The following is a 22,348-nucleotide window of genomic DNA, read 5'->3' on the forward strand; positions in this document are numbered from 1 at the left end:
TTGCAGGCTGAATAATGAACAGCAAATAACCAAATGACTCTCACTTCCAAAAAAATCAGGTTATACCCCTAGGCTAAGCAACCTTAGCTGAGAAGGCATTTTAATGACCTCAACCTTTGCTATCATTCTTCTCCTCCATAAGGCTGAGTCAACTATGGTCAGGAAATATGAAGTGAAGCATATTTGGGCTTCTAGTGAAAAAGTGATACTTCCCAGCTAGCTCAAATAGCTAATTATGTTTTCCTCTCCAGATCAAGAACTCCCACATTTTAGATGTTATTTTCATTATCATTTCAGTAAATTTAGTAAATCTATTTTTCTACTCTTTTTGTCTGTTATTTTGCCAGGGTCTCCACAAAACTTTCTAATTCTCTACTATAACCTTTCCCTCTCAATACCCCCCCTTCCCTCACCCACTTCTGTTCTCCTTTACATGTTGTCTTCCTCCCATTAGAATGTAAGCACCTTGAGAACAGGGATTATCTTGCTTGATGTTTACCAATGTTGTTCAGGCTTCACTCCTGACTGGGGACTTTTTGTATGACTTCATGGAAACCTCTTCTCCCTAAAAGCTCACACCCTACCTAGATTGGAGGTACCCTCCCAACTCTTGAAGCCTCTCCTTTTGATTGGCTGGTTCCTCCTAGAACATCCATTTTTGGAGGAAGCCTGAGCCAATCATCCTGTCATTCATCTCTTCAAGATGCACTTCTGATCCTCCATAGGACATCCCCACATTATAGAAACTTCATCTGTACTTCTTTCTCCCTTTTTAGCTCCATTTTATGTATTGTCTTCCTCCATTTGAACGTAAGCTCCTTGAGGGCAGGAACTGTCTTTTCTGCTTGTATGTATATCCCAGCAGCTTAGCACAGTGCCTGGCACATAGTCAGGTGCTCTACCTGTACTATACTCTACAAAGTAGTAGACTAAATGTTAATGAAGAAAACAAAGTAAAAAAAAATTCAACTAAATCCCAACAAAATGAAATTTAGGCTACATACAAGATAGAATAAAATACAAACTCTCCAGCTGTTGTTTAAAGCCTTCCCCAATCTGATTCCCACCCACCTTTCAAGAATTATTTATTACTTCCCTTCATACACTCTATCTTCCAGTCAGACTGGCTGTTCAGCTGTTTTTCAAACATTTTTTCTCTCTATGTCTTTGTAAAGTCTATCAACTCATGCCTTCCTTTACCTCCAACTTCTAGAATCAATCCCTGGCTCCTGTCAGGACTCAGCTCAAGGGCCCCCTGATCTAGGAGGCCTTCTTGATCCCTCCCAGCTGCCAGTGCCTCTTCCTACCTCTACCAAAATTACTCTACATTTACTTAAGTAAACATATAGTTTCACGTCAGAGAATCTAAACTCCTTGAACGGAGAAAGCTTAGTTTTAGCCTTTTCATCCCCAGTGCCCAGCTCAGTGTCTTGCATATAACAGGTGCTTAATAAATGTTTATTGACATAAAATCCAAAATATTTGTTGAAATGAAATTTAAAAAAATGAGGCAATTCAATTTAAGTCTTATGTAGACTTATAAATACATTTAGGATTTTAGAATATCTCATTAAAACATGATATTATTTTCATTTTTTGCATTCATGTGTTTAATAAACATTTATTTTTAGAAAGGAGTGAAAACTTTTGGCTCTGATAGGAGGATGGGAAAGGCATTGTTCTCTCCCTCTTCAAAATGCCTTGTGTATTTATTTATCAGTATATACATGGCATATTCCCTGCTATTCTTTAGATAAAATATAAGCTTTCTGAGGTATTTGTTTTTTGTGTATCTAGCTCCTAGTATACTATCCACTTAATATTTGTTGAATTGAATTGAGAGAACAGAATGTAGAAAGATATGGAATTGAAAAAACTTTAAGTTAAGGAAATAGGAAACAGTACATTTTAGAAAAATTAATTTCTAAAATTAATATTTAAGGAAGCACTGAGACATCAAGATAGAAAAGTAGCCTGACACAGGGCTGTGGACAGTTTTGAACTGTAGAATTTGGACTTTATCTGATAGGCAGTAGAAAAATCAATGCAGATTTTTAATAGATGAGCTACTTCTCAAGGAATTTAATAGTATTTTGTTCACTCATTAATTTCTGCATCAGACACCTGAGTAAGGGGGGCACTGACTCAAAGGAGGTATTTGAAAGGTGATGGAGAAGGTTCCACCAGTTGGTGTTAAAAAACAAAACGAGCAAAAAATAATTCTGAGGTTGATATACAAACAACGTATGAACATTATTATCTACCAGATGAAGAAAATGTGGCAAATAAGACCAGGGTTACTCAGCTAGTACTAAATGTCTAGACCAGATTTGAACTCAGGAAGATGAGTCTTCCTGACTTCAGGCCAGGGGTCTCTCTTCATTGTACTATATAGCTGACCCACAACACAATAAATGCTATCCACCATCATTAAAGTAAAGAAGTATGAAATGTAATTTGTTCTCCCCTTTTTTCACACATATTCTTCAGGCTGCTCCTTTCCTTATGTAACTTTCTTATTTGTCTTCAGGGTAGCAATTAAAAGTTGTACACTGAAGGGGAAGGGAGTGGTAAAATGGTAATTACAGCAATAAATGGATGGACTTCAAATACCTCTGCTTCCAACAAAGAATTTATAGAGAAAGAAATCTAAGTTAATAATTTTGATTATATCTATTATATTTGATTTAAGTAGTTTAAATTTAAGATTCAGTGATGTAATTCTGAGATATGTACATTTTACAGACTAAAACATCTTATAAAAAGGACTGCATATTTATGTCAATATTACTGAAGTTTCATAAGCTAAGAAGTATAATATGATAGGAAGAATATTAGATATGCTTTAGAAGACAAAAGATCCTGCCCTGTAACCCTGAACTTTTTTTTTTAAACTCTTAACTTCTGTGTATTGACTTATAGGTGGAAGAGTGGTAAGGGTAGGCAATGGGGGTCAAGTGACTTGCCCAGGGTCACACAGCTGGGAAGTGTCTGAGGCCGGATTTGAACCTAGGACCTCCCGTCTCTAGGCCTGGCTCTCAATCCACTGAGCTACCCAGCTGCCCCCTAACCCTGAACTTTTAAAAACTCTCTGGGCCATAATTCTCTCATCAGTAAAATGACAGTTTAACAGAAAAATTCTCTAAGATCTCTTCTAACCTTAAAATTCTAGTCTAATTTAGAGAATTCTTTTATCATTGTAAATATATATACAAGAATCACATAAGATAAGAAGTCATGAAAGAGCTGCAATTTGCATCAATAAAGTGAAATTACAGATTCTTCAGAGTTTCAAAGTAAGCATATTTGATTTTATAACATAAGTTGATAATGAGTTTTTACTTCAAAATATTACTTCTGTAATAGGTGGATAATGTGGCTGATAACAGGAGAGCTGGTGGTACAAGTGTGTCACCTGAGCCTGAGAGCCAGTAACTTCAGGAGCAGGTGATTTGAGACTGTCAGGGATGTGTAGCCTGAGCTGTGATGCCCAGTCGGTCTCCCTACTATCTATAGGCTCCTTTAAGGTGGAGAGTGAGGAGCCCCTCCCTGCTGGAGTGAAAGCAGAACTCAATAGGAAGTGAAGCTCACACACTTCCTGAATAAAATGGATGCTTGCCTAGTATTTCCTTTAGAGTCAAGTGGTTGCTGTTCTCCCTATCCTCAGCCCCTTTAGCCCAAGATAATGTTATAATAACTACAGAAGCTCACAGTTCCAGGCTAAGGGTTTATTTTAACATGGAAGGGAAAACTGAGGTAAGAGGGTTTAGGGCTCTTGAGAGACTGTTGCTAGGGGCAACTGGCAAGTGTTGGCTATGGACTTAGAAGGTAAGGCCAAGCTGAGGGAACCAGCCCTCAGCCAGAGATAGTTTAACATTGCCCTGATATTGTTTGGTCCACCAGCTGGACAGATATAGTTGATGAATTGGTTTGGGGGTGTCCCTGTTGCTAGGTTGCCCTAATCTAAATCCTGCCCATGATCCACAACCCAAACCTCTCTTCAACCTCCCTTCAACCTCCTGGGGTCCCCAAGGGGAAGTAAGGGGTAGCTGGGTATCTGGGTGAGGTCAAGGAAATCAGAACCCCCAGGTTGGTTCTGCAGGGGTATTTATAGTCCCAGCTCAAACTGTCAGCTCCTGGGACTAGCACCTGCTGGGCCAGAGTTCCATTCTCCTAACTGACAGGATTGCCATGGGTAATTTTGCAAATGCAAGAGATCTTGCATAAATCCTGCATTACACTTCTAACTAATTCCTTTGAAAAAATATGATTTGCTTTAAAACAATCCACTTTGCTCTGTGGCTTCCAGGTATACATTTTGGTGAAAAATTGGAACATGCCTACATCTAAACTTTTCAGATGTATACCTTGTATCTTCAACTAGATTGTAAGCATTTTAAGGGTAGACAGTGTGTATCCCCCAGAGTGCTTGGCAGAATTATAATATCCACATTGTAGATGCTCAAAACAAACATCTCTACAGAATGAATATATTTATTTTAAATGGATCTAGGAGCTATGATGCTACTAATGTATTGGATTGCTATGATGTTCCTCAGTTTAGAGCAGCAGGCTGTTCTGAAATGAATTTCAAACTAGAATCTAGATTCAATGACTTCTATAACAACTTTTTCAACAAAACTGATTTCAAATTACATACATGTAGATATTTGAGAGAAAATTTTAAATCCTAAAATAACTTTCCATTGTCTACTAATCCATCCTCATAGGCTACTTCAATCACTCACAGCCACTAAGTCAACAAACATTTTTTTTCTTAAATCTAGGTCTCTCTAGAGTTCCCCAATTGGAAGGGACAGCACTATTCAAGGCTCTGATCAGCACAGGTTTAATTTGTTTCCAATATAATATGATTCATGCCTCTTTAGGCAAACTTGTAGGCTTCCCCACCCAGAAGTTCACCTCATTAAGGTCTAACCAAGTGCAAATACCTGTTTGCCTTAGGCTACTGAAGTACAGAAATCCTAGCTCAAGAGCACAGTAGCTCCACTAAGCCTCAACTTCCTTAGAAGCAGGTAATAAAGGCTGGCCCCTATACCCAGTAACTCCACAAGCTTCTATTGAGGACAAAAAGAAAGAAAAGTCTTTGTCCTAAAGGAATATACATTCAAATAGAAAAGTCAACATGTAAATAACTAGACACAAAAAATAGAAAAAAGATAAAGGAAAGGCATGAACAAATGGTAGAACCAGGAAAAGACTTCTGCAGAAGGTGAGATTTGTTCTGAATCTCATTCAAGGAACTTAAGAGCAAGCCGGGAGGAAAGAAAGCATTCCAGGATAGTGGGCAGGTATTAAAAGGCACAGAGAATGCAAAATGGAGGGTCAGTAGGCTAGTATAGCTGAATCACAGTATGTGAAGAGGAGTAAAGTGTAAGAAGCCTAGAAAGCAGGAAGGTATCAAATTATGAAGAGTTTTAAATGTCAAACAGGGAATTTCATATTTGCTTCTAGAAATAATGGAGAGCCCCTGGAGTTTCCTCAGGGGTGGGGGTGTAAGGATCATGACAGTTTTAGAAAAATTACTTGGGAAGATGACAGAGTAGCAGAAAGACCAGCCAAATTCTTCCCCCACAACTCCTCCACAAATATCTAGAAAATGTGCCAAACTGAGTCCTCAAAAAATTCAAGAAAAAAAAAAATAAGATTCCAAAATTAGTGGAGTAGGGAAGTGCTATGGTTCTACTTTCCCTATATTTTAGGAAAACTTTTAATAGACTACCTGGTACTATTCTCCTGGAGAAATGGAGAGATATAGATTAAACAATAATAAAATTAAATGATTTTTTAAAAGTTGAGTGCTAATTTAAAGAATGCAAACTGATTTTTAAAATAGTATATATAAAATGTAACACAAGGAGGGAAATCCACTATTGTTATTTAGAATAATCAAGAGCTAACTAATTGAGTGAGCTCAAAAGCATCAGAAGAAATCACCTGTGGAATACTATTGTGCTATAAGAAAAGATGAACAGGATGATTTCAGAAAGTGCTGGAAATACCTACATGAACTGATGCAGAATGAAATAAGCAGAACCAGGAGATTATTGCAATACAGCAATACTGTGGAATGATCAAATGTGATAGATTTAGCTACTAACAGCAATGCAATGATCCAGAACAATTCTGAGGGAATTATAAAAAAAAAAGAATGCCATCCACCTCCAGAGAATGAACTGTAGGAGTAGGAATACAGATGAAAGTATATGACTTATCACTTATTTATTTCAGTATAAGTTTTGGAGTTTTGGTTTTATAAGATTATTTACTTACACAAATGAATAATATGGAAATATGTTTTACATGATACTATGCATATAACCCAGATTGAATTGCCTGCCAGCTCTGGGATGGGGGAGAGGAAAAAAGGAGGGAGACAATTTGGATCATATAACTTGGTTTATATGGAAATTTGTTATTAAATTTTTTAAATTTTAAACTAAATTAAATATTTTGAAAAAAAGAAGAAATCATCTGACTTTACTTTGGGAAATAACTTCTATTTCCCAATGTCACAAGTGAAAAAATAAGAAATCACTTCATACGAACAAGCCAATGCCCACAGCCATTCAGCAGTAGGCTTCTCCTGTCATAGGAATGAGCCATCTCCAGCATACATTACATATTATACATTATATATTCCATTGATATAATTTGTATGCTTCGTGTGGACACTCAGAAATGTAGGGACATTTTGGCAGAATCAGAATCTTTAAGGATAATATTAAAATGGGATACAAAAATTACTCTTTTAATCAAATATGAATCAACTTTAGAAAATAGCTTATAATAATGGTAAATTTTGGAGCTATACCTGGTTATCTTTGTATCTACTGAGATCTGCTATGCAGTATTCTTTAAATAATTTATCATAGTACTTCTTTGCAAGCTTCTTCTCCCTGGAGTCAGAAATATATAAATATTACAATTTTAGAAATCTTACCACAGTTATTACTTAGAAGCAAAGTCAAAGCAACACAAACAATGAATATAATTATTGATTTTAAAAGAGGTATATGGAAATGTATTACAAGTAATTAAATACAATTTTACTGAGAATTTAATAAATTATTTCTTAAAGATGCAAATCGAATGAGAGTTTAGATAAAATTTCTAGGAACTGGCATAAGACTGAGACCCAAGACATAAGAAATACTCTCCTATCCTAGGAATGTTCTAGTCTTTGCTAGGAGAAATCTCAAAAAGTAATTGGGTCTGGGGCAGCTGGGTAGCTCAGTGGATTGAGAGTCAGGCCTAGAGATGAGAAGTCCTAGGTTCAAATCCCGCCTCAGACACTTCCCAGCTGTGTGACCCTGGGCAAGTCACTTGACCCCCATTGCCCACCCTTACTACTCTTCCACCTATGAGCCAATACACAGAAGTTAAGGGTTTAAAAAAATTTAAAAAAAAAAAAAGTAATTGGGCCTGTTGGGTAATTACTGGAGCAGTTCAATAGCAATTATACCATAACTAAAATAACTTCACTTTAAAGATGTTCATTATATAGACAGTATTAAATAACCCCATCCAATAGGTCAATTCATTCAAATTTTTGAGGGTGGAATTTTCAGTTAATTCAAACTCATTTGATAGGCATGGCAGTGAGGATGCATTTCTTATCAAAGGCTTTTTCTGCATCTATTAAGATAATCATGTGATTTCTGTTGGTTTGGTTGTTGATATGGTCAATTATATGGATGGTTTTCCTAATATTAAACTATCCTTGCATTCCTGGTACAAATCTCACCTGATCATAGTGAATAATCCTTGTGATAACTTGCTGGAGTCTTTTTGCTAGTATTTTATTAAGATTTTTGCATCTATGTTCATTAAGGAGATTGGTCTGTAGTTTTCTTTCTTGGTTTTTGGTCTACCTGGCTTGGGAATCAGTACCATATTTGTGTCATAAAAGGAATTTCGTAAAACTCCTTCTATGCTTATTTTGTCAGATAGTTTGTATAGTATTGGGATTAGTTGTTCTTAGGGAGTTCCTTGATGGCGTGTTCAATTTCTTTTTCTGAGATGGGATTGTTTAAGTATTCTATTTCTTCTTTTGATCATCTAGGAAATTTATATTTTTGTAGATATTCACCCATCTCACCTAGATTGTCATACTTATTGTCATATAATTGGGCAAAATAGTTCTTAATAATTACCTTAATTTCCTCTTCATTAGAGGTAAGGCCACCCTTTTCATCTTTGATACTGTTAATTTGATTTTCTTCTTTCTTTTTTTATTAGATTAGCCAGTACTTTATCTATTTGTTTTTTCAAAGTATCAGCTCCTAGTTCTTTTACTTTCAATTTTATGAATTTCTCCTTTGATTTTTATGATTTCCAATTTAGTTTCTATCTGGGGATTTTTAATTTGTTCTCTTTCTAATTTTTTAAGTTGCATGCCCAATTTCTTGATCTCTTCCCTCTCTGATTTGTTGATATATACACCCAGGGAGAAGCACCCTGAGTATTACTTTGGCTGCAAGAGGATGCAGTTCTTGAAATTATGCTCCATAACAGTGATGAAGTTATTTTATGGACAAAATGATCAATTACTAATGCTTACATAAAAAGTTTTGAGGTCTAAGCTATCTTTTTCAAACTATCTGGCATAAAACTTTAAGATTCCAACCAAGCACTGGAAAATATCAAAAGTCCTTTTTCTGAGGAAAATATTGACTCTACCTGAAGCATTCTTTCAGGTCCACACTTCTACTGAAGTGGATTAGCATATTGTTCTGGTTAGAATTTAAAACCAGCTCTTAAATTTTCATAACAAAATGGCACTTTTGGCTTTCTTGTATCTGGTATCACAAGGAAATGAGTTTCCCTTTAACCATAAACACAGAATAGGAGCAACTAGGTAACTTAGTGGATTGAGAGCCAGGCCTAGAGTTGGAAGGATCTGGGCTCAAATATGGCCTCAGACACTTCCTAGCTGTGTGACCCTAGGCAAGTCACTTAATCCCACTTGCCTGGCCTTTTCTGCTCTTCTGCCTTGGAACCAATATTTAGTATCAATTCTAAGAGATAAGGCAAGGGTTTAGAAAACACACACAGAGAATATCTGTACTCTGGTTACTTAAAGAAGGCAATCATCAGCTGACTAAGACCAAAGATCTACCATATATCCAACCAAAACACATGATGTTTCACAGTCTAATAAATATGTTGAGTGTTCATTTTTCTAAATTCTAAAAGTTCTCATCCTAAACAAAGTTATCAGGAAGCAAAGGAGCTAGACTACAGTAGTAACAATAAATGACATTTACATAGCACTTCAGAGGTTTACAAAGTGCTTTACATATATAAAGGGGGGCTGGTCAGCAGTCACATGACAAAGGTTCCCAAAGGCTACTTCTAAAAGGGCATCAGATGACATGTAAGGGAAGGGGCTTACACCCTGATTTAGAGCATGTTAAGGCATTCTGTAACTAGCTCTGGTCCATTAACTACATGATGAAGAAAAAGCTTTTCAATTTTCTATGGAGCCCAATGTGGAGAAAGGGTGGGAGTTGGGACATTCAAAAGGCACTAACAAGTCAAAGCAAGGCCCTTGCTGAGGTTCTTTCATGCCTGACTGCTGCTCTGATGAAAGAGGCAATACAATAAGCTCTGGACTGTAAGCAGTCTTGGGCCTTCCCCATCAGAAGCTGATATGAGTTGGGATAAGGAACCTCAGAGCTTATTTTTAATCCTACATTTTCTTTCTATTTTTTGAAAATTTTATTGTTTGTAGGTTCCATTAAAATTGCCAAATATCTCCTTCCCTTCCTTCCTTCCTGCACTAGAGAAAGTATCATTTAACAAAAAAAAAATGTATACGTAAACTATGTCTTTCATGTTTCTATTTATTAGTTATTTCTCTGGAGATGGCCATTCATGAGTTACTCTTCAAACATTAATTCTGTAGTTATATATCATGTTCTCTTGGGTGTACTCATTTCACTTTTCATAATTTCATGTAGGTCTTTCTGTGTTGTTTTTTTGTGGTTTTTTGAAATTAGCCAGCTCATCATTTCTTTTAGTGAAGTAATATTCCTTCACAATCATATGCCACAATTTGTTTAGCAATTCCCTAATTGATGTGCTTCCCCTCAATTTCTAGTTCTTTGACACCACAAAGGAAGTTGCTATAAATATTTTAGATCATATAGGTTATTTTCCTTTTCCCCCGATCATCCTAGGAAACAGATCCAATAGTAGTATCTCTGTGTCTAAGGGTATATACAGTTTTGAAACTTTCTGGGCAAAATTCTTGATTGCTAATCCTTTATTTTCAATATTTAAAAGCCTCAATAAAATAATGGTATGCTTGTATAGCAACTTGTTGCTTTTAATTCACTATGTATGTCCCTTATGACCAGCCCCTTCATTCTACCAGGGAAGATAATGAAGTTAAAAGAAGTGAGAAAAATTGCCCAAAATCACATAATTAATTAGTAGTAGAGCTGGGACTAAATACAAGCCTTTTATTTCTGGTCTAGAGCTTTCTACTGATTCATCTTGCCTCCGAGGCTCTAGTTCCTCAATATTTCAAATTAGTGAAGTTTTTATAAACTAAATAATTGAAAAGTTTCAATTATTTCTTTGCCTTTTCTTCCCCACTTTTCCAAACAAGGAAACAACTTGAATCTGAAAATCAATCAGCAAAGAACCTCAATGTGATATGTCTCCTTAAAACAAAAATTACCAAGTCATATCCATTTCATCTTCTTCATTCCACAGGAACCTATGATTTTCTCTTATAACATCCAAGTCTGTCTTATCATTTTCCCTAGAAAAAAAATTTATTAATTAATTCAAATGTAATCTCAATCAAAGGTTAACACACTCAGATTCACTAGCATTTGGGGAGAATTAATCACAAAAAGGCCATTCAGCAGACATTACAATCACAGATATGCACATTCAACTGTAGAAATTTCCCGGCAAAATGCTACTTGGCCAGAGAAAGAACAAGAGGGGTCAAAGAGATATTTCCTGGGACAGAAGCTACAGTATTATCTTATATAGATCTTTATTCTTATATAGATAAAGTATTAAAAATAGCCTTCAATATACCAAACTTTACATCCATGATGATGAACGGATCAAGAAAAAGATAAAGCATTTATCAAGCACTTACTATATGCTAGGCAGAGTTGGGAAACAGCTGGAACTGGCTTGTAGGTTTGGATCTTAGCAACACAAGGCAAAAAGCTCATCTATCAGAGACAAAGATCCAGAGGCAAAGACCAAATTTCTGATGCGATGAAGATGGAAGGAGAGTAGGGCTATGATGAAGGGACAACATGGAAAAGGCAAGGCGGCCTAGGTCCCAGCAAGACAAGACAAAATTCGCCTATTAAAGTTGGATGACCAAGACAGACACCAGTACATCCATACAAAAGGCAAAGAAACTAAGGAAAGCTATACTTCTAATTTATGCAACCTTTAGCAATGTTGTATAAACTATCCACTTCTAATTTGTCATTATAATACTTACCCTGAACGTCTAAAATCTTCTTTTTTACCACCATAATATAAAATATAATCATTCACCAACTTCTTATGTCTTTCATACTGAAATATGAAAAATTAAGGAATTTAACCTGAAGAGTTACTATTACTCCATTATTGAATGATATACTGCTTCATGATACCATTCATTGTAGCAACCAAATGATGAAATATATTTTATTTCTAAAAACATAAGGTGAATTCACCTTTACTGCCTAGAAAAATAAGAGTCATCTAACCCAGCATAATTCAAGATTGGACAGGATAAGCTACGGCTTTTAAAAATGGAATTATACACTTAGAAACTCTGATCAACACAATGGAAACAATTCCTGAAGGCTTATGTTAAAGTAGCTACTTCTAGATAGAGAGGTGATGGACTCAGAAAGTTAATTGAAGCATATTTTTTTAGCCATGGCTAATGTAGGAATTGGTTTTTCTTGACTATACATATTTGTAATAGAGGGGTTTTTTTTTTTTTTGGTTTTTTTGCTTTTTCATTGGGAAAGGGAGGAAAAGAGGTTGGGAGAGAGAAGATTTGTAACTGAAAATTTAAAAAAAAACTTAGTCTTACTATTAGTTTTGCAAAATAAAGTGATAGACAAAGGCAAAATTGTTTTCAGAAGAGTGTGATTAAAATTATTCATTTAAAGATACATTATATATAATCTTATTGATTAGTAAGATGACATGCCTATTAAAATTTGTTCAATATGATTAGAACTGTTAACTTAGAATCATAGTTTTACATTTGGAAGAAATCTAGTCCAATCTGCCTGAAGCATAAATCCTATAAACATCCCTAAAATATAGTTATCCATTCAATTTCATTAAATATATATACATATACATGTCTCTCTCTCTCTATATATATATATCTTTTGCATGAAGCCTTTTAAATAAAATTCATAAATAACAGTTACTCATATTTAAGTAGTACTGTAAGGCAATGAGAAAACAAATGAAGATTTTTAATAAATGAGTTACTTCCCAAGGCATTTATAATCATTCATTCAGTCATTGGTCTCTGCATGAGGTCTCTTTCCCACCCTCCAACCCCCCCCATCCAACTAAGGGGACACTGACTAGGGAAGTAGTAAAAGGGAAGAGAGGTTAAACAAAACAAAACAAAACATCTAAATAACTCTGGCTCTTCCCACCCCTGGCTATAGCAATAGTTGCCCTGACCCACAATAGGGTTCAATTGAGTACTTTTCATCTCTCACTATTTTTAATAGCAACATAGATTGATTAGTAGTTAGGAAAATGGTGAGAATGTGGGCAAGTCCAATGTAGAAGCTGAACTGCATGAAGCCAAGCTGCTTCAGGTACAAGGTTTGGAAGGAGAAGAAAACTTTAAAAAGCTATTTTACAGGCTGAAAGTCATACAGCCAGCCTAGAAACATAACTCAAACTGACCTAAAAACCTTCTGGCAAAGATTCTAAAATGGTCTTCAATGTGAAAGATCATGAGTTAGAAGATCATTACAGACCAGACAAAACAAGGAAAGGCAAAAGTAATTTGTAGACAAACGAGAAAAAAACTTTTCAAGCTAGTGAGTTTCTTAAGTCTCTCCCTAAGGCTTCAGAAATATTTTGTTATTTTTGTCACTACCTTAACTGTTTATGTAAGGTAATATAAAATATTATCCATGAGAAAAAATGGAAAAATTTTAGTTCATGACTTAATTTATGACTTTAGTTCATGACTTCTATGTATATTCAATAATGAAAACTATACCTCTAAGTTTCTAGAGAAGATTTCTTTGAAATAAAAAATTTTTCAATGTCCCACTATTCATTAAAGGACTGAGAACCATTAAAAGGATACAGCATTCATAGCTATTAGATGAAACCTTCTATTTCTTGCTTCTTCCCTGTTAGAAGGAATTTTAAGAATATTAAAATTTCTTAAATTTGTATATGCTTAAATACCCTAGGGCAGGGGTCGGCAACATATGGCTCTTTCTGCAGGAGCCATAAAGTCAAATTTTTTTCAGGCACTGTTACAGGAGCGCGCACTGTGAGCACTGTACGGCTCTCACGAAATTACATTTTTAAAAAATGTGGCTTTTATGGCTCTCACGGCCAAAAAGGTTGCCGACCCCCTGCCCTAGGGTTTACATAAATAAACATATAAACCATGAAGAAAGTTTCCAAATTCAAAAATTTACAATAAAATATCTTACCGATCCAGTTCCTCTGCTGCAACATGTCTATGAGCCACTTTTATATATTTTTCTTTCTGAAATGGCTTTTTAAGCAATGAGTCATCTTCATTAATTGCCCTGGTTCATTAAGTGGAGAAAAGAAGAATAAATATTTCTAGTTGAAACTGTTTTTCTGACATTTTATATTTTCCAATTAGGTAACATATTTTAGGATATTCATGATTATATTTCAAATGAATGTGGTAGAAGATCAATATTTGGCCTAAAAATGAAATTACTGACCTTGAAGTAATAATTTCCTATCTCTATACTTAAATTTTCATACCTCTAAAGTGGAAAAAGAAGTATTTCCCACATCCTTATTTCATAATTCATACATATGAACAAAGATTTTTCCAGCTCTCAAATTCTATCATGCTATGATGATGAGCTTCCTTTCAGCATTTTTGAAGGGCAACATAATTTAATTAGCCATCAAAATAAATCAGACACTTGATCCATAAACCTCAAACTAGGACACAATTCTCTCAGTAATATATTAATTAGCAAGATGATTTGCTGCTATGCTTTCCCTCCCAGCTCTGCTTCTGACTATTTCAACTTTGTCACCGTGCCTCAGCTGCCTTTTTACCTTGCAGGCAGTCAACACCTGTGGTTCTCTTATCTTGGGGCATCCCTTTGCCCAGGCAGCCCCCTTCTCCCATTGGTGAGCTCCTCTCAGAAACTCCATTTTATAGAAGTATGTAGGCCAATCTTCATTCCTCTACTGGCTCTCCAACTTTGTTATTTTCCCTATCCCCACTCTTTTACACTGCCTTTTTATGTGTGTCTTCCATTTGAATTTTAGCACCTTGAGGACAAAGACTATCTTTGTACTTCTATTTATATCCTCAGTACTGAGCACAGTGTCTAGCATATAGTATGCACTTAACAAATGAGTACTGACTTCACTTGAATATAGGATTCAGTTCTCTCAATCATATATTAGAAAGTAGCATGCAATAGGAAAAGAATACTGAACTTCAAGCCATAAGATTACAGTCTAAATCCTGGCTCTCAAAGATCTTTGACCTTGAACAAATCAATTAACCTTTCTATACCAATTTTTCATTTGTAAAATGGGAATAATAATAATTAAACTATCTAACTCACTAGGTTGTTATGAGCAAAGTACTCCATAAGCTTCAAAGCATTATATAAATGTCAATATACAATTTATAAATTTGATATGAGCAGTTTAGTGTAATGAGATGAGATTGGACTGTAATTGGTGCAGGGAACTCCAACATGAGGAAATTCCTTCTGTCAATACAGATCAGCACCTTCTCTGCAAATCGTAATCTTAGAGAATGTCCTAGAGCACAGAGAAGTTAAATGACTTTCAGATAGTCATACAACCAACATGTGTCAGAAACAGGACCGGAACTCAGGTCTTCCTAGCTCCAAGGCTGGCTCTCTTAGTCACTAGAATATTCTTCTTCCTTAGCAGTACTAGTAATAATCACTAGGGTTTTTAAAAACATGGGCTTTTTTTTTTCTTCCTTTAGAACTTACCTATACTCAAAAACTGATCTATGATCCCTATAGATATACAGACTGTAAACCATCTCTGTCCACTTTTCATGGGTGACTCTTATTCATGTCCTCCATAAGTTCTCCAGAAGAGTGACCACCCAGGGACAGGAGGCTTTCCTCACTGTCTCTTGACATTGCAAGAAGACCAGCACAACACTTTCGCTGTCCATCTGTCATTCCTAACTCTTGTGAAATGAGCAACTCTGTTTCTGTTCTTTCCCAATTCAGTGATGACATCTTTCACCCCTGGTTTTCTTCAGAGTTTCTTACTAGGTATATGTTGTAGCCTGGTCACACTTACCACATACTTTTCATTACCCTCTTTGTGATACTCATTTAAAATTTTTCAGAAGTTGTAATGCATGTCTTATTACATTCCTACGTATTACATATAGGAATTCTGGTGGAATGTTAGTATGGACCACCAATAAAATCCTCTTTAAAAACAGGATGATCTTTTTTTTAAACCCTTACCTTCCATCTTGGAGTCAAAGCTGTGTATTGGCTCCAAGGCAGAAGAGTGGTAAGGGCTAGGCAATGAAATAGGGTTAAGTGACTTGCCCAGGGTCATACAGCTAGGAAGTGTCTGAGCCCAGATTTGAACCTAGGACCTCCTGTCTCTAGGCCTAGCTCTCAATCCAGAGCCACCCAGCTGCCCCCAAAAACAGGATGATTTTTACCAGAATCAGCAATGCTTCCCAAGAAAGCAAAGGCCCATCTTTTGAATAGCTATAAACATACTACATATATTTTAAAAGACTATTTTATTGACAATGACTGCTGTAGGCTACATATGTATGTATGACTAACATAAAATTTCATAAATAACCTACACATTGCATACATGAAGACTATTCACATATTTGCAGTCATAGCCACTAGTTAAAGAATCTGTTATGGATTACCACTCTGCCTCAGACTCACAATTTAATCACTGATCTTTACTAAAACAAAGAACTGCCCTATATCCAAATGCCATGCACCAGGAAAGTCTACATGCTGTTTGTAAATGGCATAAGAGTTATAGCACACATTTTAAATCTCAGCCTTAATGCATTCTTTTGGAGAATTTTGCCCTCCTTGGCTATGGTCACCCCATTTAATTTGCCATATAACTGCTCTTGTCTATTATGTCATACATTTTCTGTATGCATTCAATGGAGAGAAGAAGGCTGTGCTACACTTTGTTTCAATGTCAATAGACTGGTTATATCCTAGGAACTCATCAATGATAAATTTGTCTTGTGATATAATGACTACTACAGAGAGTATTCTGATGAAGGGGAGAAGCCCTAATAAGCATACAAAGCAGCAGAAGGCCTAATAGGCATAAAGAATAAGTTCTTAGATTTACAATCTGTAAGCTCAATGTTAATGCCACACTATATCAATCACCAAAAGGAAATGCTAAGCTGAATTCAGTTTTAAACTTTCTTATATCACTGCATCACTAAAGAGTGTGATATTGAAATATAAAACAAAATTAGGTACTTTCAGCATTATAGCACTGATTGAAACTTTAATATTCTTAAGTAGAAATTCTTAATATTGTACAGCCTAGTAGTATATGAACTTCCAGCAAATATTAAATGATCATTTTGTCAGGTATATTGTAGAGAAGATTCTTATTTGGGTATGGGTTGGACTAGGTGGCCTCTAAGATCCCTTCCAACTCTAGGATTCCATGATTCATTAGATTATATCAGTATGCTAGCTCTTGCAAAATAGTCCAATATCATTAACATGTCTAAACATTCAGTTTAAAAGAACAATCAGTAGCCCACAAGGTGTCGCTGCAAATCATTTTTTAAAGCAAACATACCATAACATACATAAATAAGTGCATATTATCCCCTTCAAAGTAGCTAACTTTGTAGATTCTACACATTCCAATGAGGCTACTATTGCTCAAAAAACTTTTGGAGCTTCTTTTGGAACCATCTTCCTGGCTTGCAACATACTTTTTTGAATAGTCTGAAAGAGACTATTCAAATCATCATCCTTTGAGGGTGAGGCTGAATATAATTTAGACTTGTGTTAAATAAGATAGATGATCAAACTAGGTGATGCTATCTTTTATTAAAAATTATTTAAACACAACCTATTGTGCAAAATCCTGTCATGGGTAAAAAAGCTAATCATTGAGGAATAATTTGTTCTACTTATATCACTAAGAATTTCTCAAAAAGCTTCAGGATTTCTATTTAATTAGCTATAACTGTTTAGACTTGTGTGATAAATTGTATCACTTGTTTCATGAAGTCTTTCTTGATACCCCCAATCATTTATTGCTTTTCCTTCCTCTGAATCCCAAAACACTTTATCTCCCTGATGGCACTTATCACATTCTGTCTTTTATTAAAGCTAAGGATTTTAAGTTTTAGACAAAGGAAGCACATTTGAGGTTTTTTATGCTGATTGAAGATAGGAGATTCAAAAGGAACTGGTAAAAGCAAAGAACTGATGAAAAAGATGGTGTTTAAGAATAGGATTTTCATTTCTAAACCATGGCTTAAAATAAGTCAGCTTATTTGAAGTCGTATACATCTATAAAAGGGAACTTCAAACTAAAAAAGGGGGAGAAGGGAGAACAGCCCACAGAGATCTGAAAACCTTAGTTCCACACAGAGGAAGAGGAACGAACAAAGGAGTTCCAGAATAGAGTTCTGGATCTGATTCTCACCAATAGACAAGAATCAGCTGCCAGACTGAAAATACTGCTAACTGACCACTCACACAGAGGTGAGGAAAGCTGGCCATATTCTGACATGCATTCTACTTTGGGAAAGTAGACTTTAAAGGGTCAATAAGGATAGGTATGCCCAACATACTGTCCATCTCTTGCTCTGGGAACAATTAAAAAAAAAATCAGTGCTACTACTGCTATTGAAGAAGTGGCATTTGGCCACCCTTTGTACCCAATCCCAATCCCTATGACTCCAAAGACCTGGTCTTCTCTTTCTAATTTCTGTTCTTCCCCTATTAGAATATAACTCCTTGAAGGCAAGAACTGTTTCAGTTTTGTATATTTATCCCTAGCACCTAGCATAGTGTTAAGGCACACAGCAGATACTTACAATGTTTTTTCTCCACATATTCATTTAATAATTCATTCAATAATGTGATATGCCAGCCTCTTAAAAAGACTAATGCAATCTTGAGTTGCATTAAGCAGGGGAGAAAGTTTCCAGGAATATTGGTCAGTTCTAGACACTACATTTTAGGAAAGTAAATCTTCAAAGAAAGGTGACTAGAATAATGAAAGACCTCAAGTCCATGCCACACCAGGATTCACAGAAGAAACTGGGGATGTTTAGCCTGGTGAAAGATTCAAAGGGCACATTAGAGTTATTTTCAAGAACCTGAAAGACTGTCAAGTGGAAGAGGGATTAGACTTATTCTGTCTAGCCCCAGATGGCCAGTGGGTGGAAGTTACAATAAGGCAAATTTAGACCTAGTATGAGGGAAAACTTCCTAACATTTTGAGCTAACCAAAAGTGAAATGGGCTGCCTCTAGAGAACCTGGATTCTCTCCTCAGCAACAAGTCTTCAAGCAAAAGCTAGATAACCACTAGTGAGTATAGTATAGCTGTGTTTCTTTTTGAGGTATGGTTTGGGATATGGACAGCAAGGTTCCTAAAACTTCTATAATCCTATAATTCTGGGAACACCAGAAGAAAAGATATCAATTCACAGAAGACAATATCCAAGATGAGAGCCAGCAACAAGATCCATGATATCATATGTGTAAACATAAATGCACAAAGCAAGGGATAATAAACAAGGTCTATTAGAGATCCTAATATGAAGAAGAAAATCTGACCTCATACGCTCTTGATGGGATGGGATTCAGGACTTGAATATGGCTTTAGAAGGATATGAATTATTTAAAAGGAAAAGAATAAATTAAAGGAGGTAAAGTAATATTATGTATTAAGGAAATATATATGCCCCTATGAAGAAATCCATTAGCCAGAGGGGAGAAATATGGTAGAGATTCTGTAGGTAATGAACAATAAGAGGGAAAATGAAAAGTGACACTGTTGCAAGGCTATACTAAGTATATTATGTGGAAAGAAGGAAGAATTAGATGGAGAGTTTGGAAAACATCACAAACTTGGCATAGAAGCATGATATTGTAGTGGTATATATGGCTTAAATTATTCAGTCTTCTGGGAACTCTCTCACTACCAAGTGCAAAGGAGCTGAAAATTTGTGACTTGCCTTACTGATAATTTCATCCTTCAAAAAGTGAAAAGAGAAACAAGGAAGGCCTATTAACTTTAACCTGATTATGACAAACAAGGAAGAACTAATTGCTGAGGTAGAAAGACATGGGAAATCTCAAAAGCAAGTAAAGTAATTCCTCCTAGCAAGGAGATCATAAAAAGATTTAGAATAGAACCAAATTTTCCTTGTTTCTTCTACCTTTCAAAGTATGAGATTACCAGAAATGGTTAAGCGTATCAAAGAACCAGTTGAAAAAAAAACATTAATATTTTAGCTGGAAAAGAGAAGACTTAAGGATCTAAAGGGCAATGATAAGGAAAAGGGAGGACTTTGTTTTGCCTGGCTACAGAATCAGAACTAGGAGCAGTGGGTCAGTCATACTTGATAAAAGGAAGAACTTCCTAATAATTAGAGATATCCAAAAGTAGAATTGGCTAAAGGTTTTCAAGCAAAGACAGTCTGACCATTTGGTAGAGATATTGTATAAGAGAATTTTGTTGAGGTTAGGCTAGATAATTGCTGAAGTTCCTTCCAAACATCAGATTCTACAACTGTATCTTATTTATTCTCTTTCTTCTTCAATACTACCTATCATACTACCTTAAACAAAATAATTGACAAATATATGAATTAAATCCAATTCAACAAATATTTGAGTGTGTACCATCTGAGTATAAACTATAAGCAATACATTATATTTGGAATGAATGCTGCATAAATAATATCTAAAGTGTCAAAAAGCGAACAATTTTTTCAGTTGTGGTTCTGGCATATCTACTCTTTTTAGTTTGGGGATGTTTTTCATTTTTGACCTTGATATTTTGTTTCCAGCATAAGCTGGTAATATTATATTCCATTACTGGTTACTATTTTCTATACATAAACATTATGTTACAGTTCTTCCTTTGAAAAGTCAGAAATGTTGAATCTAACTTTTCTGTTTATCACTCAAAATATATAATATTCACATGGAGAAAATGGAATGATAAGGAGCCAATAAAGGAAAAAGAAGGCCAGAAGTAAGAAAAATAGTAGAAAAGGAGATGAAAGCATCACAGAAGCCAAGAAATTATAAAGTACCCAGAAAGAGGGAAGTCAACTGTGTCAAAAACTGCAGAGAGACAAAGAAGGATAAGTACCCTCAAAAGGCAATCAGATTTGATAATTAGGTCACTGATGACCTTTAGGAGATGGTAAAAGGATTGAAAATGATTACGAAGAAAGTCAGAAATGGAAACAAAATGTATGGATGATATTTTTTGACATTTTACAATGTCAAATGTGAATACAATGTGAAAAGTGGTTTTTATACCACCATTATATGATAAAACTGTCAAGTCCCATGCATACACACAAAGTTTGACTTGATGATTATATTGATCCCTTTTCAGCTTGAAGTCTAAGAGTCTAAGGCTAATCCTATTATGTACCTGGAATATCAGCAGAGTTTTGCTGAACTAAATGAGAATCACAAATGGAAGATTGTGGCATCATGAAAATATTTTTCTATAGCCCAAAACTCTATAGAAAAATATCTATGTGTCCAGTTAAACAATATAAAAATTAATGGTATGTACCACCTTACTTCAGCTGAGAATAGCTATGAAAATACATCCACATAGCACATAAAATATGATAATGTATTAATATTGATTTTAAAACTTGTCCAGTAAAATCCAGGACGAGTGTAAAGCAAATGATATGGTATGTTGACAGAAGTATGCATCTGTGGACAACTCTAGGGATAGAATGTTCTCATATTTTAAAAAATTATTTGTAGTCAGTACATTGAAGGCAAGAAGCCCATAAGTTGGAAACATTCAAACAACAAACATTTATTAAATGATACTATGCACTAGGCACTGTACAAGGCACTGAGAATATAAAGACAATGTAACAGTTCCTATTCTCAAGGAGCTGACATTCTGAGGAAATAAACTATACCAATACATTTTTTAAATGTTCAGAACTATGGGGAATTGAGAAAGCTTCATGTAAGAGGTGGCACTTAAGCTGAGCTTTGAAGGAAGCTATGGATTCTAATAGGTAAAAAATAGAAAAAAGAACATTCCAGGGATGGGGGGGGCGGTTACAGTCAGTCTGTAAAAAGGCACAGAGACAGTAGATAGAATGTCATATATGAAGAGCAAAAAAAGTACCATTTGACTGGACTTTAGAGTATGTGAAGGAGAGTAATGTATAATAAATCTGGTGGAAAGGAAGAGAATAAACATTTTAAGAACATGCTTAGAGCCTTATAAATATTATCTTTTTTTATCTTTACGACAATCCTACAAATAGGTGCTATTATTCCCATTTTACACTTAAGGAAAACTGAGGCAGAAGTTAAATGACTTGCCCAGGATCATACAGTTGGTGAGTGTCTTGAGTCTATATTTGAACTCAGGGCTTTTGGACTCTAGGCCCAGCTGGGAAGTTAAATAGAAAATTTCTAGGGTAAAGAAAGGTAATTCGCCATGCTACCATAGTGTGACAGAAATGTTCCTTGAAGAACATCAAATTCCTTTGTCTTAATCCTATTCTCAATAAGTATCCATTTTAGCTATAATTTGGCATTAGTAAATATACCTACCAGGGGCAGCTGGGCTAGCTCAGTGGATTGAGAGCCAGGCCTAGAGACTGGAGGTCCTAGGTTCAAATCCGGGCTCAGACACTTCCCAGCTGGGTGACCCTGAGCGACCCATTGCCTACTGGTTGTGGCCCTATGCTCCTAGAATGGAGTCCCAGGATAAAAAAAAAAAAAAAAATATATATATATATATATATATATATACCTACCAAGAATGCCTTGTTTGTGTGTGTGTGTATATATATATGTATGTATGTATGTA

General features: G+C 35.4%; 1 protein-coding gene across 1 annotated transcript in view; it reads right to left on the reverse strand.

Moving 5' to 3' along the window:
- LOC123236333 (protein FRA10AC1) overlaps nt 1–22,348 on the reverse strand; it is a 51,636-nt gene that overhangs the window by 24,492 nt on the left and 4,796 nt on the right. Inside the window, exons 3-7 of the mRNA XM_044662637.1 lie at nt 13,710–13,808; nt 13,352–13,397; nt 11,507–11,583; nt 10,712–10,795; nt 6,836–6,920 (exon numbers count right to left, since the gene is read on the reverse strand). Of these exons, the coding sequence (XP_044518572.1) occupies nt 6,836–6,920; nt 10,712–10,795; nt 11,507–11,583; nt 13,352–13,397; nt 13,710–13,808 (391 nt within the window). The remainder of the gene's footprint in view (nt 1–6,835; nt 6,921–10,711; nt 10,796–11,506; nt 11,584–13,351; nt 13,398–13,709; nt 13,809–22,348) is intronic.

Source organism: Gracilinanus agilis, chromosome 2 (genome assembly GCF_016433145.1).
Source record: "Gracilinanus agilis isolate LMUSP501 chromosome 2, AgileGrace, whole genome shotgun sequence".
Taxonomy (NCBI): domain Eukaryota; kingdom Metazoa; phylum Chordata; class Mammalia; order Didelphimorphia; family Didelphidae; genus Gracilinanus; species Gracilinanus agilis.